General features: G+C 41.6%; 2 protein-coding genes and 1 long non-coding RNA gene across 10 annotated transcripts in view; 1 reads left to right on the top strand and 2 right to left on the bottom strand.

The window, feature by feature from the left end:
* myo7aa (myosin VIIAa) overlaps positions 1-6,271 on the top strand; it is a 41,112-nt gene extending 34,841 nt beyond the window's left edge. Inside the window, exons 41-51 of the mRNA XM_034701800.1 lie at positions 861-1,014; positions 1,132-1,287; positions 1,473-1,578; positions 1,658-1,771; positions 2,283-2,370; positions 2,489-2,595; positions 2,694-2,879; positions 3,086-3,202; positions 3,628-3,711; positions 3,796-3,915; positions 4,010-6,271. Coding sequence (XP_034557691.1) covers positions 861-1,014; positions 1,132-1,287; positions 1,473-1,578; positions 1,658-1,771; positions 2,283-2,370; positions 2,489-2,595; positions 2,694-2,879; positions 3,086-3,202; positions 3,628-3,711; positions 3,796-3,915; positions 4,010-4,102 — 1,325 coding nt within the window. The 3' untranslated portion in view covers positions 4,103-6,271. The remainder of the gene's footprint in view (positions 1-860; positions 1,015-1,131; positions 1,288-1,472; positions 1,579-1,657; positions 1,772-2,282; positions 2,371-2,488; positions 2,596-2,693; positions 2,880-3,085; positions 3,203-3,627; positions 3,712-3,795; positions 3,916-4,009) is intronic.
* Positions 771-6,562, bottom strand: LOC117825846. The gene is made up of 4 exons (XR_004633920.1): positions 6,338-6,562; positions 1,652-1,794; positions 1,395-1,516; positions 771-1,282 (listed from the first exon to the last, which is right to left on the bottom strand). It is a non-coding gene; the product is annotated as an uncharacterized LOC117825846 (long non-coding RNA).
* A 796-nt stretch (positions 6,563-7,358) lies between these two features.
* The window catches only part of gdpd4a (glycerophosphodiester phosphodiesterase domain containing 4a), a 36,657-nt gene continuing 28,545 nt past the window's right edge, over positions 7,359-15,470 (bottom strand). For 5 of the 8 annotated variants that reach the window (XM_034701755.1, XM_034701759.1, XM_034701756.1 and 2 more), the window contains exons 15-17: positions 15,442-15,470; positions 12,247-12,326; positions 7,359-10,165 (exon numbers count right to left, since the gene is read on the bottom strand). The exon at positions 15,442-15,470 is cut by the window's right edge and continues 54 nt beyond it. In XM_034701755.1, coding sequence (XP_034557646.1) covers positions 10,059-10,165; positions 12,247-12,326; positions 15,442-15,470 — 216 coding nt within the window. In that variant the 3' untranslated portion in view covers positions 7,359-10,058. Of the gene's footprint in view, positions 10,166-11,919; positions 12,058-12,246; positions 12,327-15,441 lie in introns of all 8 variants that reach the window. The other 3 variants (XM_034701758.1, XM_034701761.1, XM_034701762.1) reach the window with 1 other exon arrangement.

Raw genomic sequence — 15,470 nt, 5'->3', positions numbered from 1 at the left:
CCCAGACAAGTCTGGACTGGTTCGACAGGTACGGGTTAAAACCAAAACCAACACTTTGGACAGGCCCATCACGAAGATATGTCTTCTACAGGAAGCTGAGTGAGGTCGTATCCCTCAACCTCAAAGACTGTCATAGAAGACTCTTCCTTGGACAGACTATATCTTTGGCCCAATATGTTCAATTTGTGTGGTAATTGTGTATAGTTTAGGGCACAATTAGGGGCCGGTATGTAAGGGCCAAGTTACGTTTAGGCATATTAAAGGTAAAATAAATAATTAACAATTTTGGGTTTACAGTAAATCTTCATATTTGTGATTTTATTGTATAAGTTAAGTGATAAAATATGTTTGAGTCAGCTAAAAGTAATTTCATTTAATTCATGTGGATATTTTGTAAAGTTAAAAGGCAGAATGGTACTGTTGTCAGCAGTGAGTATGTTACTGTCCCTTTAAGAGAGAGAGCGCTCTTGCGTGTGTCCGTAGGGTGAGACTGGGGCAGACAGTTGAGGATCAATCAAGGACTGAGCCACATGGTTTCTTTACCGTAGTATTACAATTCTTTGTTTAGGAAAACTTGACTTTGAACATCCAGTAAGATTGGTTAACAAAACTGTGGATTAAAGGAATTTGTTTTATCAGTTTTACTTCGGAGTCCTGTGGGAGTTTTTCCTCTTCAAGTGAACGTACACGAGTAATTCCAAGGCTTTTTTGATCTTCAACCCACCACAGACAGGAAGCTGCAGAGTTACATCTTTCATTTATTTTAAGGCCCCATGTTGTCACACATCCAGATATTTAAACACATTCTATATTTATGGTAAAGTTTATAAGGTTGTTGTCTTCCTTGACGTCTGTCCCACCGATGATGAAGTACATGGGCGACTATCCGTCCAAACGCACGCGCTCAGTCAACGAGCTGACCGACCAGATCTTTGAAGGAGCGCTGAAAGCCGAGCCTCTCAAAGACGAGATCTACTGTCAGATCATCAAACAGCTCACTGACAACCACGTCAAGTGTGTGACATGACACATCAATATCAATCTTATCAGAGTAATGTTATAAATATGCAGCATTGAACTCCTGCAGGTGTTAAAGTTGAGAGGCTGAACGTGATGGTTGTTCTGCTGCAGGTACAGCGAGGAGAAAGGCTGGGAGCTCCTCTGGTTGTGCACCGGTCTGTATCCTCCCAGCAACATGCTGCTGCCGCACATCCAGCGCTTCCTCCAGTCCAAGAAACACCACCCGCTGTCCGGAGACTGCATGCAGAGGCTGCACAAATCTCTACGGTAAAGGTTTCATCCGACAATTAAAGACGACATGAAAATAATCATCCCTTTGTGTGCAGACTGATGTGAAAACATCACGAATGCTGCATCTTTAAGATCATACATACATGTTTAGTTGTTAGTAGAAGCCAACTGGACTGGTATTTCTCTCCCTGCTTCTCTGTCTTTGTTGTCACGCTGAGCAGTAACGGATCCAGGAAGTACCCCCCTCATCTGGTGGAGGTGGAGGCTATCCAACACAAGACGACACAGATCTTCCACAAAGTCTATTTCCCCGACGACACAGACGAGGTATGACACCAGAAATAGATATATAAATGAGTGAAATAAACTTCTACAGATCATTAAAGGTTGTGTCTGGTACCTGCAGGCCTTTGAGGTGGAGTCCAGCACCAAAGCAAAGGATTTCTGCCAGAACATCTCGACCAGGCTGCTGCTCAAATCACCGGAGGGCTTCAGCCTGTTCGTCAAAATCTCAGACAAGGTGAGAGGTTGAGGATCGCTTCTCTGAAGTTCAGAGGAAAGAAAAATATATTAAAGATCTGTCCCTGCCTTTAGAGCGGGATCATTCAATATATATGAAAAGGAAGGTGATGAATAACTACTCTTATCTTTGAATCCCATCGACACTCTGATTTATTCTTCTAAAACTCATAAGTCGATGTTTAATCTCTTCTTTCATTTTATGCCGTCACTCCTTCCTGCAGACTCTTGTTCTAGTTCCTCTTTTTTAAACTACAGTATAAATATTTTATTTTTAATATGACATGATTTATTGAAGAGTTGTGATCGAAGAAACAAAAGGATTTATTAAACTTGAATTAAACATGTTTTCCTTGTTGCCTGAGGTTTGATGTGATTTTGTCAGAGTAGAGAAGAGATAAATTAAATCTACATTATTCAACAGGAGATTTAAACTTTCATCACATTTTTGATTTGGTTTCATGTCACTGATTTCCCTGACAGCCTCTCTCTGTGTGTTTTCTGATCTGCAGGTGATCAGCGTGCCGGAGGGAGATTTCTTCTTTGACTTTGTCAGACATTTGACGGACTGGATCAAGAAATCTCGACCTGCTAAAGATGGTTTGCATCTTTTTCATCCCTCCAAAATTCAAGCCAAAGAAAATGAATGAATTACCTCTGACAGAAACTTCCTGATATCTGAACGTCTTGGTCTCACACGTCTCTGTCCGTCCTGCAGGAATCGTCCCGTCTCTGACCTATCAGGTGTTCTTCATGAAGAAGTTGTGGACGAACACGGTCCCAGGGAAAGACTCCTTCGCTGACTCCATCTTTCACTACTATCAGGTTGGTCGTCTCGGACACAGGAGGAAACACTCACACTCTTGTACATCTGAGGGTTTAAAGTCTAACGCCCTTCTTTCCCCTCCTCTTCTTTAAACCAGGAGCTTCCGAAATACCTGCGCGGCTACCATAAATGTTCCCGAGAGGAGGTTTTCCAGCTCGCAGCGCTCATCTATCGCGTCAAGTTTGAGGACGACAAATCCCACTTTCCTACAATTCCCAAGATGCTCCGGGAGCTGGTCCCTCAGGATCTCATCCGTCAGATGTCACCGGACGACTGGAAGAGGGTAATGTGGATTTACTTTAATCCTTTATGAACACACTGAATCTTTATTAGGCTTTGAGTCATCATGGGTTTAAATATCACAATAATTCAGGATGTGTGTTTCTGTGTGTGTGTGTGTGTGTGTGTGTGTGTGTGTGTGTGTGTGTGTGTGTGTGTGTGTGTGTGTGTGTGTGTGTGTGTGTGTGTGTGTGTGTGTGATGAGTGCAGTCTGTGGTTGCATACTTCAACAAACAGGCCGGTAAATCGAGGGAAGAAGCCAAACTGATGTTCCTGAAGATCATTTACAAATGGCCGACCTTTGGCTCCGCCTTCTTTGAGGTCAAGGTAAACACACCTGAGCTTCTCAACGAGAGGTTTGACTTCTGCCCCAAAGCTCCTTCTGTTTGAGAGTTTTATCCCAGCTCAAACTTTCACCCTCTCCTAAACTAACCAAGTACTTCTTGCAACCAAACTTGTGTTAGGACGAGTCCCTTTGTTCCTCTCACCTGCACCTGTTCTTCCTAATGCATTATGGGTAAATCACACAAAGCGTTTTCTAAGCCTCTAAAAACTGATGCTGATAGGAGGAGCTGCTTCTGGAGGATTGTTTTGATTAGACTGAATGTTTAGGCAGCACCACTTAGGGGAGTTTTACCCTCTTGTTTAAGGAGACAGGATGCAAGGAAAGAGGAAACAAGAAACATAAATAAGGGATGTTTAGATTTTAGGTATCTAGAAGTTCTAACAGCATAAATCTGACTTGTCTTTAGCAAACGACAGAACCCAACTTCCCTGAGATTCTTCTAATCGCCATCAACAAGCACGGAGTCAGCCTCATCGACCCCAAGAACAAGGTTTGTGTGATTAGAAGTCTCTCTCTTCTCTCCTTGTCTGCACCGTGTTATGACCTCTCTCCACTCCTCTCTGTGTGTTTGCAGGACATCCTGACCACACACCCTTTCACCAAGATCTCCAACTGGAGCAGTGGAAACACCTACTTCCACATCACCATCGGGAACCTGGTCAGAGGAAGCAAACTGCTGTGTGAGACCTCGCTGGTGAGTGATAACGACACACTCATCTTTAAATATCCAAAAGGTTCACTGAGACAAACACTGACAGGATGTCATCTCTCCTCTTTTCTACCTGAAGGGCTACAAGATGGACGACCTGCTGACCTCGTACATCAGTCAGATGCTCACCACCATGAACAAGCAGCGCTCCGGGCGGGGCCAGAGCAAGTGAACTTCTTACTGGCAGGAGGCTACAGAGCTCATCCGGCTCTTGCGCCCCATTGGCCAGCCCTGCAGCTGGGGGCGGACCTTTGCCCACCAGCTGTGGAGGATGAGCCGCACTCCCTCTGCCAGCTCAGAGGGGTCAAAGCTCACGGGGGAGAGTTCGGCCGCCAGCAGCGACGACCCCGGCGAAGGCCCCAGCAACAGATATCAAAACAGCTACAACTACGATGAAGACGAGCCGTCCAGTGAGGATGACTACCTCTGAAACCTCCTGACCCTCCGTCCTGCAGGTCCTGGTCTGGTTCAGGATTACACAGACGGACCTGTTTGAACAGACATGGTGTTCACTTGCTGCTCAGATCAGACTCTGCAGGAGGAGACTGCCTGAAGGAAACTCCTGTGAGGTGCAACGTTCCTGTGACATCTGCAGACTTTGACTTTAACGTTTCATCTGCTGTCGTGTGACTTAATGAGGAAAACTACAACTCAGACTGTGAACTACAACACCTGTAAGCTCAAGAGGTTCCACCTCTTCTGACTCCCTCACCTGTGATCAGATCACGTTATTTATGTTGGAAATTAAAGATGCAAAATCATGATGTGAAACATGCACTTATAAAAATCAGTGGGCCTGATGAGTCCTTCTGTATTTCCCTACATCTTTGATCATTTGACTTTGAAATTAAATTATTTGTGATATCAAAAACATAAAGAAAAGTCTGACATTTAATCCGTTAACAACTGTAGAAACTTTGAATCACTTCTAAGAGTTACTCTGCAGCACCCCGTGTCAGTATGAGGATTTAAAATGAAGTTTTCATCCATCCAGTCATTGTAAAGGGTGTTTTTGTATTTGTGAGGTGAGGTTTAGTAACACTACATTTATATTTGTTCTCTTTGAGCACATTGAAAGTTTGAATTCTGTCTTATTTAGAGCCTCAATTAAAACTTTCTTGCAAGAAACAAAGTCAGAAACAATGAAAGGTTTAAAAGCGATTCTCTTTTGAAGGTTTTGTGTTTAACTCTTAAAATAATACTCATGATCCCCTCATTTGTCAAACAGGAATATCTCTCAGGCCCTTGAACCCAAACAGTTTGTTACAAATTTGAGTCATTAATGTAAAAGTCTTATTTGTATGTGCAACACTAAAACAGACCTGCTCTGTGTTCCTGAAGTCTTCTTTGTGGCCTGTAACGTCTCAGCTGTGGGTTTATTCTCAATCCCTCACTCATGTTTACATCATGTTATTACTGTAGATTATTTATCAGCTGTTTGTGTTCAGTAGCAGCTTTTTGTCACCTCACTGTGGAGAGCTGCAGAGTCAGTAATAGTTGTCTGTAGATTAAAGAAGCTGCTCACATAGCTAGTCTAATTAAAAAACATGCACTGAAACATCCTGCAAACGGGCATTTCTTCATGTTGTGTAACGAAATGTTAAGTTGTATTTTTTAAATCACTGTGACACTGTTTGGATTAAACTGCTGCAGCTGAATTGGGACGTGCATCAGAGTGTGTACTGTGGTGACAAACCCTGAAATGAAAGGTGAAGAAGTTTTTAAGAGGTGTTTTGAAATCCTGAAGATGGATTCTGGATCCTGGTTTTGATACTGGCCATAGGTTCAATAAGCTGCTCGGAGTAAAACACCAAGTGGAGTCAGAGGTTGGAGAAATACTCGCCTTTTAACCATGTTTTTGCATCAGAACGTACTGTATTGAGAATATAACTGATGCACAAACTTTGATTTAGATATATATGACTTATGTTACTGTACTGTTTTGCTTTCACCCTAAAAAGCACAGATTAGCACACATCCTACTAAACTATCCTTTGAAACATCAGGTCTGGTTTAATAATCAGGCACTAAGAAAAGAAAATCCTGTCTGCTTTTTGTTGTGGTTGAACTCTGTCTCTAACTTCGCCCTGCCTGTGTGATTCCAACCTGTAGATGTGACAAAGCTTCCTCTGTCTCTGCACTGTTTTTATTATGTTTGTATGATGATCAAATACACCGGTATTTCGACAGTGCCAATACCTTTACAGTCTGCAGTTTGTTTTTCTTTCTTTGTGGACGAATGCAAACTTGTTGTGTTTATCTTCATGTGAGGTTATTTAGTTCTTGCTCTGTGTAATAACTTTGGTAAAAAACAAACATTAAATACATTTTTCTGACTTGATTTAAATGACTTTGAATAAGGGCCTCATTCACTAACATCTTCTAAAAACAGCAGACTTGTTCTCACCTGTGTTCTTAAATTGAAGAATCTGTCTGCATGTCATGTGTGTTTCAGTCTCTCAGTCTTCTTGTGTTTCCCTCACACGGCAGGTTATCTGGAGATGGCATGTTGTTTGAGCCAGCTCAGCTGGGCCTGCTGCTCCTTCCTCATCCTGTCTTTGTTTGGTTGGGAGCATGCATCACTAACATCACACAACACTCTCACTCATCCACACATTTCAGACACGACTGATTATCCTCAAACTGATACATGACATTAGTTATTTGATGAGTTTGGTTATTTAAGTTAAATAAATATTAATTTTGACTGCTGAGCCAGGTGAAAACACATGTCCTCGTAAGATTAGAGCTTGGGTTTAATGTTCCTAATTGGCATAGATATACGTCCTTAAATGCCCATATAAGGGCATGACACTGCAGGGCCAAATACTGAAATCACACAGGCAGTGAGAGGAAGAGAAGAGACATCAGGATCAGGATTGCTCACATCAAATTAAACCGATTGTGCACTGGACTCCAAGTGAAGCTCATTCTGACCTGATTCTAATATTTGTTTTAATTCTTACCTGTTTGCCTCTTACAAATTCATAATTTTACATGTCGTAGTTTAAAATAAACTTTGTATGATTGAATAAAAGTTGATTAAATCATGCATTTATTAAAGTTTTGGTGCTAAATGAAGGACAACACTATATTCAACTATTTTACTCTGACATGTCAGCACTCAGATGTGCCGAAGGGTGCTCTGGAGTGTTTTAAGCAACAAACAAATCCCAGATAAGAACATTTAAGTGATGTCAGAATCTTCTTAAAAACTTTGTAAGTGGGTTTTAAGAAGAAATTGCTCTAAAGAACGGTTTGTGAATGAAAAGATCTGGTGTTAATCTAATCTACAGCTGATTTTAAACCAGATAATTAAATTTATAATATGAGAAACTGAGAATATTGAATTTTGCAGATTATGATATCAGTGCAGTGATTGAGACAGGAGGCCTGTGTAGTAAAATCAGAGCAGACAGTGTGACCAATGACTGAACCTTTTCTAACGTTTTAATACCAGATGACAACAGCATTTACAGTCAGAGAGAAGTTACAGTAAAAAAAGGACAAAAATATGAAATGCTTCCAAAAGAGAAAAGAAAGTTTAAAAAGCTGTTTAGTACAGCATGACATATATAACGCTACAGACAATAACAGTTTGAAAACAAAGGCGCCTACACTACTAAACCCATGTTAGAATTATTTTATTAGTCTGGACGATGAAGCATCAGTTTAACTTTGTTTTCCTCTAAATCTACTCCATGTTTGGACCACCGTGTTAAAAGTAAGCTTTACTGAAGCAGCATGCAGAGCAGCATGCAGGGGCGGAACACCGGCGCAGCTTCATTAGATGTGTCTGGATGTGACTGAAACACATCATGAGTGTTATACAAGTCTTAACTTGAAGTTAGGCGGCAGTAGGTCACTTAAAGGGAACTTTTCTGTGGTTGTTTAAAAAAAAAATACCCAAAATAAAGCAGCCAAAGATTCCCCTGATGTGTTTGAGGTTAAAGTTAAAGTTTCATCATGAGAGTGAGCAGCCTGTACCTCCAGGCTGCTGCTGTGTTACCAGATTAAATACCTTTAAATGATAAAAACTCCTCACAGACGTCTCAGTCTACAAGCTGAGCGCTGACACAGACTAACAGGAGAGACTCTGAGTGAAGCCTCTCTTTAAACAGATGAATGAGATAAAAACATACAAGGCTTTGGATGCAACATATCTGCAAACATTCAATGCAGCGCTGCACGATCGCTTACTTCAGATGAACAGTCTTAACAGCAGAACATATTTGATCAAATGAATATGGCTTTGCAGGGATTGATAGCTGTAGCTAAATACTTAGCCTATCCAACAGATCAGCTACTACATTCTCACCAGAAAACAAACACAGTTCAACCGACTGCCGACCACGTAGTCATATCACAATACAGACAGTACATTGAGATTCTTGGTTGCAGCTGCGTGTGACTCTGCGCTGTAGTGACCCGACTCTACCTCTAGATATTTTCAGACGGATTGAACACAGAATCAGTCAGAGGTCATGTGTCCCTGTAAATTAAGAATAAGGAAAGCAGCAGTGGAACGAGACAGACAAAAGAACCTCAACCTGAAGTCTCCTGGAGACAAACAGCTTCACTTTAAAGTATAATATTCATCATAGTGCAAGAATGAGTCCGATCAGGCGAGGAGATGCTGAATGAAAGGTGCTCGGTTAAGCCATGTGCACGAAGATTCAGACCGCAGCTTGAATGTAGCTGTTAAACTTGTTACTTGCGATATTTACCTGCAAAGATGTGCAACACAAGAGATCTGTCAGGAACTATGCTGTACAGTAACTATCCTGGTTAAATAATTTCTTATTCTAAACATGGAAACGAAGCAGCTTTAATTGCACTTTCTGCATCCGGTCCTGCTTCATCTCCATCACTGTGCAGCAAAACCTCCTCAGAGAACCGAGCCCTCAACCTCACGGATCTCTCACCTGAAGAATCCAGACTTAAACTCTGGATTTCAGATCTGAAATAGCTGAGGTTAGGAAATCATCGCACATAGAGACACCTCCTTCAGAGTTTGTTGTGCGTATATTCATGGATGCTGTATTCGCTGCCTCATAAAAAGGGCACGACGTCGGGTTTCTCAGAAGCATCCTCGTCCGTTTTCAGAGCAGCTAATTCTACATTTGGCACAAACTGAAAGGACCTCCAGCCGAAAACATTCCCTGCATGCTTTTAAGAAACACGGTCCAGCTTTAGAATACATTCACTAAAGTACAAAACATAAATACTCACTATCTATCTCCTCTTGATCCTCAGATTTACATTCATTCTGTCAGTCCTACAGTGTGCACCTCTTACTCTGCATCCAATGAGTCACAGACAGATCAAAATATAAGACATGGTTTAAAGTTTGGTCTAAGCTCCTGATATATTTACAGCAGGAAAATGACAAAGCTCTCACAGGAGATGCTCAAGAGTCCGTTTTATCATCGTCCACATCATGCCTCCTGCTGCAGGTTCACGCCGCTCTGTCGCTCATCCTTTGACTCATGTTTCATCAACGAGACAGGAGCAGCTAGAGGATCAGTAAATATCCATTGTTCCTCCTTTCTTTCACAAAGTTGTCTTTATGTCTCAGCTGGTGAAGTTCAAATGACACAGGATGAAAATGTTCTCAAGCATGTCAGCCTCTGGGGGAGTGTTTCACTGTCCTCACTTCACGGTGTCGATGAGTACACAGCGTGAATAAAACACACACCGGAGCAGCTGGGCTCGAGTCAGCAGAGTCTGTGCTCCGTCAGAGGATGAAGTTCAGCTCAACACTTCCGTTCCTGCAGGCAGTCGGGTCAGAGATTGATAGAGGATGAGAGAGACGAGACAGGAGAGTTTGCTGTCTCTAAGTTCCTTCTGCTTCTTCTTCTTCTACATGAACACGACTGGATGCTTTAAAAGAAGAGTTTTGGTTGTTTTAAAGTGACTGATGCATTTCTCCTCATCTTTCTCACTGACATTTCCATTCCTTCAAGTGTTGAATTGTTACTGAATATTAAGGATGTTTAATTCAACGTCACAGTTGTTTTGTTATTGAACGGTACTTTAGATTTAAAAACAACGCTCCCTGTCTCTTCCTGAAGAACCTCCTCCTCTCTCTGTCTCTCTCCTCTGTCTTTCTCTCTCCCACTCCTCTCTCACTCCTCTGTGATGGTGGGCAGGTGAGGGTTGCTGGGGGAACTGGGAGTGCTCCGTAGGTCAGGCCGGACATGAACGCTGGAGATGGACCAGACATCACTCAGCTCTGCAGAAATCAAACAGGGAAGAGTTAACTCCATCGCACAAGAGAGCAGTGTGGCTAACTTAGATACTTAGATAGCATGCTTGAGGAAACAGGGATCAAGCAGGGTGTGCATCTTTGAGGAGTTTGGTGTGTAAATACAGAGTAGTCATATTTATCTTTATTTATTTTTTATCTTTTATTGGTTAATTTATTTTATTTTATTCTATTTTATTTTTAGTTAAATTATTTTTATCTTATTCTATTTTATCTATGTTATGTATTTTAATTTAATTCTATTTTATTTTATGTTCATTTATTTTATTCTATTCTCTCTTGTTTTATGTTATTTTATTCTCTTTCATTTATTAGTTTATTTATTTTATTCTATCCTATTTTATTTTCTGTTCATCTGTTTTTATTTTATTCTATCTTATCTGTTATTGTATATTAATTTAACTTTATTTTATTTTATGTTAATTCATTTTATTCTATTCTTTCTTATTTTATTTATTTATTCATTTTTTAATCTAATTTAATGTTGCTTTATTTTCATGTTATTCATCTAATGTTATTTTATTTTAAATCTCATTTTTCTGGTATTTTTCAGATTTGATTTTATTGAGTTTATTTTGATGATTTTATCTTGTTTTATGTTAGTTTGAAGTATTTCATATTACTGTCCTCTGTCTTGTTTTAGCCTTGTAACTTTTATCTACTTCTGTTATTTTCTGCCTCTCTGTTCTTTTGTGCTGAATACTTGAAAGTATGATAAATAAAAATGAGTTGAGTAGTGCTCAAGCACAGGTAATGTAAGAGTTAGTTGTTAAACAGAGAGGCATCAATAAACACAGAGGAGGGATAATAAAGAGAGCTACATTCAGACTTCTGAGTTTGGTGCATGATGCAAAGATACTCATATTGTGGTGGGGACTTCTTCTATAGAACGTCTTCTGTAGTATAAAGTTTAGATGTATTCTTCTGGCTGTTTTATACTTTTGTGAGGTGAGGCTTTGGTTCATGTTCCCCTCTTCACCACCAGGTGTCACTCTGCTCATTCTCACGTTTGTTCCCTGCATGAGTTTAAATAATATCACTGTATCGCTGTGGGCCTGATCTTTAACATGGATTTTTTCCATCATATTAATCTTTGTTACAAACACAGGAGAGGACCACATACTGCATCATGTTTCTGTTACAGGACCGAAAGATGGATTTTAAATTTTCATAGGTTCCACTGTCTCATATTTCCAGAAGCTCAGAGCGAGTAAATTTTTGATAGGCAGAGCGAAGATGTGGCCGCTTCTCTCCATCTCCCACTGAAAGTTTAAACTGGCTTCACCTCAGTTCATGCAAGTCCTTTCACTAGCTGGGTCTGTCATGAGTGCACAGAGGCCTATATTGGTCATTAGTGGACCACAAGCTTGATTATCCTCATCACCACAATATTGTATTAGTGCTCAGATTGTCGTTCTCAGATAAGATGTAACGATGTCAACTACACCTGAGAAGATCTTAGACTAAATCTTCACCTTTTCATTGTCAGCCTTATGCCGTTATTTCAACAAATGAATTAATCCAAGATCATTTTCATGCTTCAGATCATGACTCCATCAATATTTGTAAAATATCTGGACTTTTCATCTTTAGTTTGCCATTTAAAGTCCTGAAAAACTAACACAGATCTCTTTCTATGTGCCTCAGAGAAGGTTAGAGCAGGGTTAACTACAGGAAACAAAAGAAGGGTGCAGGGTGCAAACAGGACTCAGGGTTCCTACAAGGTTTCTGGAGAGCTGACATGCAGGGCGGACATGCAGGGCGTCATGGGTCGTAGACTGAGGGGAGAGATACGAAGCCTCCAGCAGGGGGCAATGGTTGGAGCGGGTTCCAGCAAACACAGATGACTTCTGCAGAGTCTGACACACAGATACATGCAAACACACACAACAGGAATTCAGAATTCACTGCATGCAAAGAGAATCATAAACTAATGCCTCTGAAGGTCGAGAGACGTAGACTAGATGAGGCATTAGTTTTATTCACAACGACACAACACAGACACGAAAACATCAACACAAATGGAGGGAGGGAAAATGTTCTCATACCCGTCCTGAACTTGCTGTAAGGTCCATTCTCGTGAGTCTGGCGGCTGCCGGACCAGAAGGGCAGGCCTCTCTCTCTCCACCTGCGACACACAAACACAAACCAGGGAGAGATCAGAGAAGCAGACAATAACCAGGTGTGTTTCTGTTCACCAGAAGTGCTTTGAGGCTGCCTCGTGCACCACTGTAACTGCTTTGATGTGTAACTGGAACATGTATGAGGACATCTGAATATTATAGAGTGAGAGGATCCAGGTAAGAGGAGGAGGAGAGGTGCCGGTGATGGAAGAGATGAAGCAAAAACAACTAATGTGACATTTACAACAAAGAGCTGTTGAACCGGATTAGAAGGCAAAAATGTAGATGAGTGCTTGGGTGATTCAGGATTTTTAACACAGATACCAATTCCTATTTCTAGGGAAAAGGTTCACCAATCACCACTATGGCAGCCCGGGAACTGAAATGTCAATCTGGAGAGATATTGAATCCAGTCCCTGCAGATATGCACTGATTCTGCATTAAAATGATAGTGCAAAGTTCCTCAGAGTGCTGTTCTTTTTCACAGATTTCTATTTAGAAGAATAAGCAACATAATCACACAATTTTAAGAACCTAAAGTGTCTGCTGAGCTGTGATATTCTGCCACAAGTGCTGCAGCCAGTGCTGACGGCCAAATTCAACCAGATCCGTGTCCGGTACGTCTCAGATCCACTACCGGATCTGATAGGTTTCTATTCTAGTCAATCTGTTAACTCCCACTGGATCTGCTCCATTGCATCTCTGATCCAGCAGGTCGGAGCCCTCCGGATCAGATACACAAGACTTCTATTTTTCGCCAGATGCAGAGCATGACGCATCAATCTCAACAGAGCAGATGGAGCGTGACAGGAAGTCAGGCACCAAAACAAAATGAAAACATCTGGTTCATCTGGTCATTTTGAGCGGAGCCAGGCCTGGAGTCAACAGGTCAGAGGTTTTCAGAGGACCAGAAAGACAACATGGATGAGGAGAGGAGGAGGAGGAGAATCCTTGATTTAGTGATTGCCATGGGAAAACCTAGGTCACATGACTCCAGCTGTCCGGCGGTCTAGCTGTGCTGCGTTCTGAAAACGCAGGCGGTGGGTGTTGACGGACAAGAGAGCACAGAGCCGGACCGCAGCGGATCGCAGTGGCGTAGAATTGTGTATGGACCGTATGGCACACAAAGGGTTAAATCCTTTCCCATTTTGACATCGGCTCCCAAATACGTCTTTGAGACCGGTCTGCTTTTTGATTGGCTTAGCTCCCTGTAGGCTGTTTCGCTTGCAGGTTTCGCCAGTGTTGACGGTGCACTCATGTCTGAGGATGTCGGCAGGCAAGAAAAGATGGATGGACATTAGAAGCTATTTCAACGAAGGAAAATAGTCCCCCCTCATAGGCAACCGCCATTGATCCCCACCAATGTCAAAATCAAACCTACGCCCCAGGACACGGATCTGGTGGAAGTCTGAGAGTGTGAGAGTAAGGTTGAGCTGGAGAAATTCTCTGTATTATATGTTCTGTAAAAAGGTTGTGTTGTTTCTAGGGGTGACCCTAAATAGTGGAATATTGGACGATTCGTTCTAACGAGTCTTGGTCGACTGCCAATCTCATAGTCGAATATTTGCATATGAAACGTGGATCATTCCATTCAAACCATGGGGGTGCTCAATGTCTAATTTTACATTATTTTCCTGTTTCCTGTAAAAACAGTGTCTCATATCCTATTGTGATATAAATATAGACTTATTTAATGTAATTCTGAGAACAGCTCTTGAAGTGTTAAATCTCCTTAAAGTGGTAATTAAATCTCCCCTGGTAATTAAAGGTGGACTCTCCCATTTAGCGGGACCTGTGGAGCAGACGTACCTCAGCTGGCCTTTAAATCTTTCTACATTCATGGCAGCTCAAAATGTCAGGAAATAAAACTTCAGTTGATCCTAAAAACTAGTGATGAAGATGAGGAGCAGCTTCATGAAGAGGGCTGTGAGATCAAGGATTACCGGACCATACAAAAACTGTACGGGGCCAAAAGAACCAGGAGGGATACCCAAAGCTGTCTGAAGCCTCAAAAACAATCCACAGCATCCCATCCACCTCCACGCCATCAGAGAGGATATTCTCAAAGACAGGATTTACAGTCAACAAAGACAGGAGCGCACTTCTGCCCGTACACACGATGGTTTTCCTCACCAACAGTTTGAAAAGACTCAAGCGGACAAAGACGCGATGAAAGACTGTTTTAAAAGGTTCTGTTAAGAGATTTAAAAACCCTTTAGCTGGTTCAGGTTTGATTTTGAACATTATACAAATGTTTAGCCTTAAGTTGGACAAACTACCCTCTGCAGTGCTGCTCTCTCTGTGTGAACACTGTTTAAATATCTCCTGATTCCTTTCTCTATAGTGGAGCGTTGTTCCATGTTTAACTGATGGTGGCCTTATTTGAGTTTTCTCTCCTTCATCACCTCGTTGTTTTTACAATATAGATTTAAAAAATCTAAGTTTTATGCTTATAATATTCTGTTGTCCCTTTAACTTTAAGCTCTGAGTCTCTTAATTGTAAAGGGTTATGTGTAATATTGTCATGCGGTCACCATCATGCAGACTTTGGGTCAATAAGGAAAAACAACAAACATTCCACTATTCGTCGACTACGGGCAAAATCTGATGAATCAGATTCGACTAAGCAGATCCTTAGTCGGGCTCACCCCTAGTTGTTTCTATAAGAGGCCTATATGGCTGCAGAAGTGCATCCAGCCAAAACATCAGAGGCTCTATAGTTTATAGATAAAAGGACCGGGTAGTCTCTCCCATGCCGAGTTCAGAGAGTTGCACTCGCATGAAAAGTGAAAAATTGGTGATTCGAATGAAAGAATGAGTCATTTCTCATCCCTGCTACACCTCTAACACAGATTCTCCATCCCTGCAGTGATCAGAAACACATTAGTCTTCGCTCTGACTCTCGTCACATCTTCTGGCCGCAGTAAAATCTCTGATCACAAATTTATAATGAAACCTCATCAGGCGCCAAGATGACTCAGCCGAGCGAAGCCTCTCCACCCCGGCACCAGACGTTACAAGAACAAGGGGAGGATAATTATGAGTGCAGTGTGTGTGTATGTGAGTGTGTGTGTGTGTGTGTGTGTGTGTGTGTGTGTGTGTGTGTGTGTTTCTACGCACCAGTGGAATATGAAAACTGTAATGATGAG

Source organism: Notolabrus celidotus, chromosome 14, assembly GCF_009762535.1.
Source record: "Notolabrus celidotus isolate fNotCel1 chromosome 14, fNotCel1.pri, whole genome shotgun sequence".
NCBI lineage: Eukaryota > Metazoa > Chordata > Actinopteri > Labriformes > Labridae > Notolabrus > Notolabrus celidotus.
This window is presented reverse-complemented; position numbering and strand designations above follow the sequence as displayed.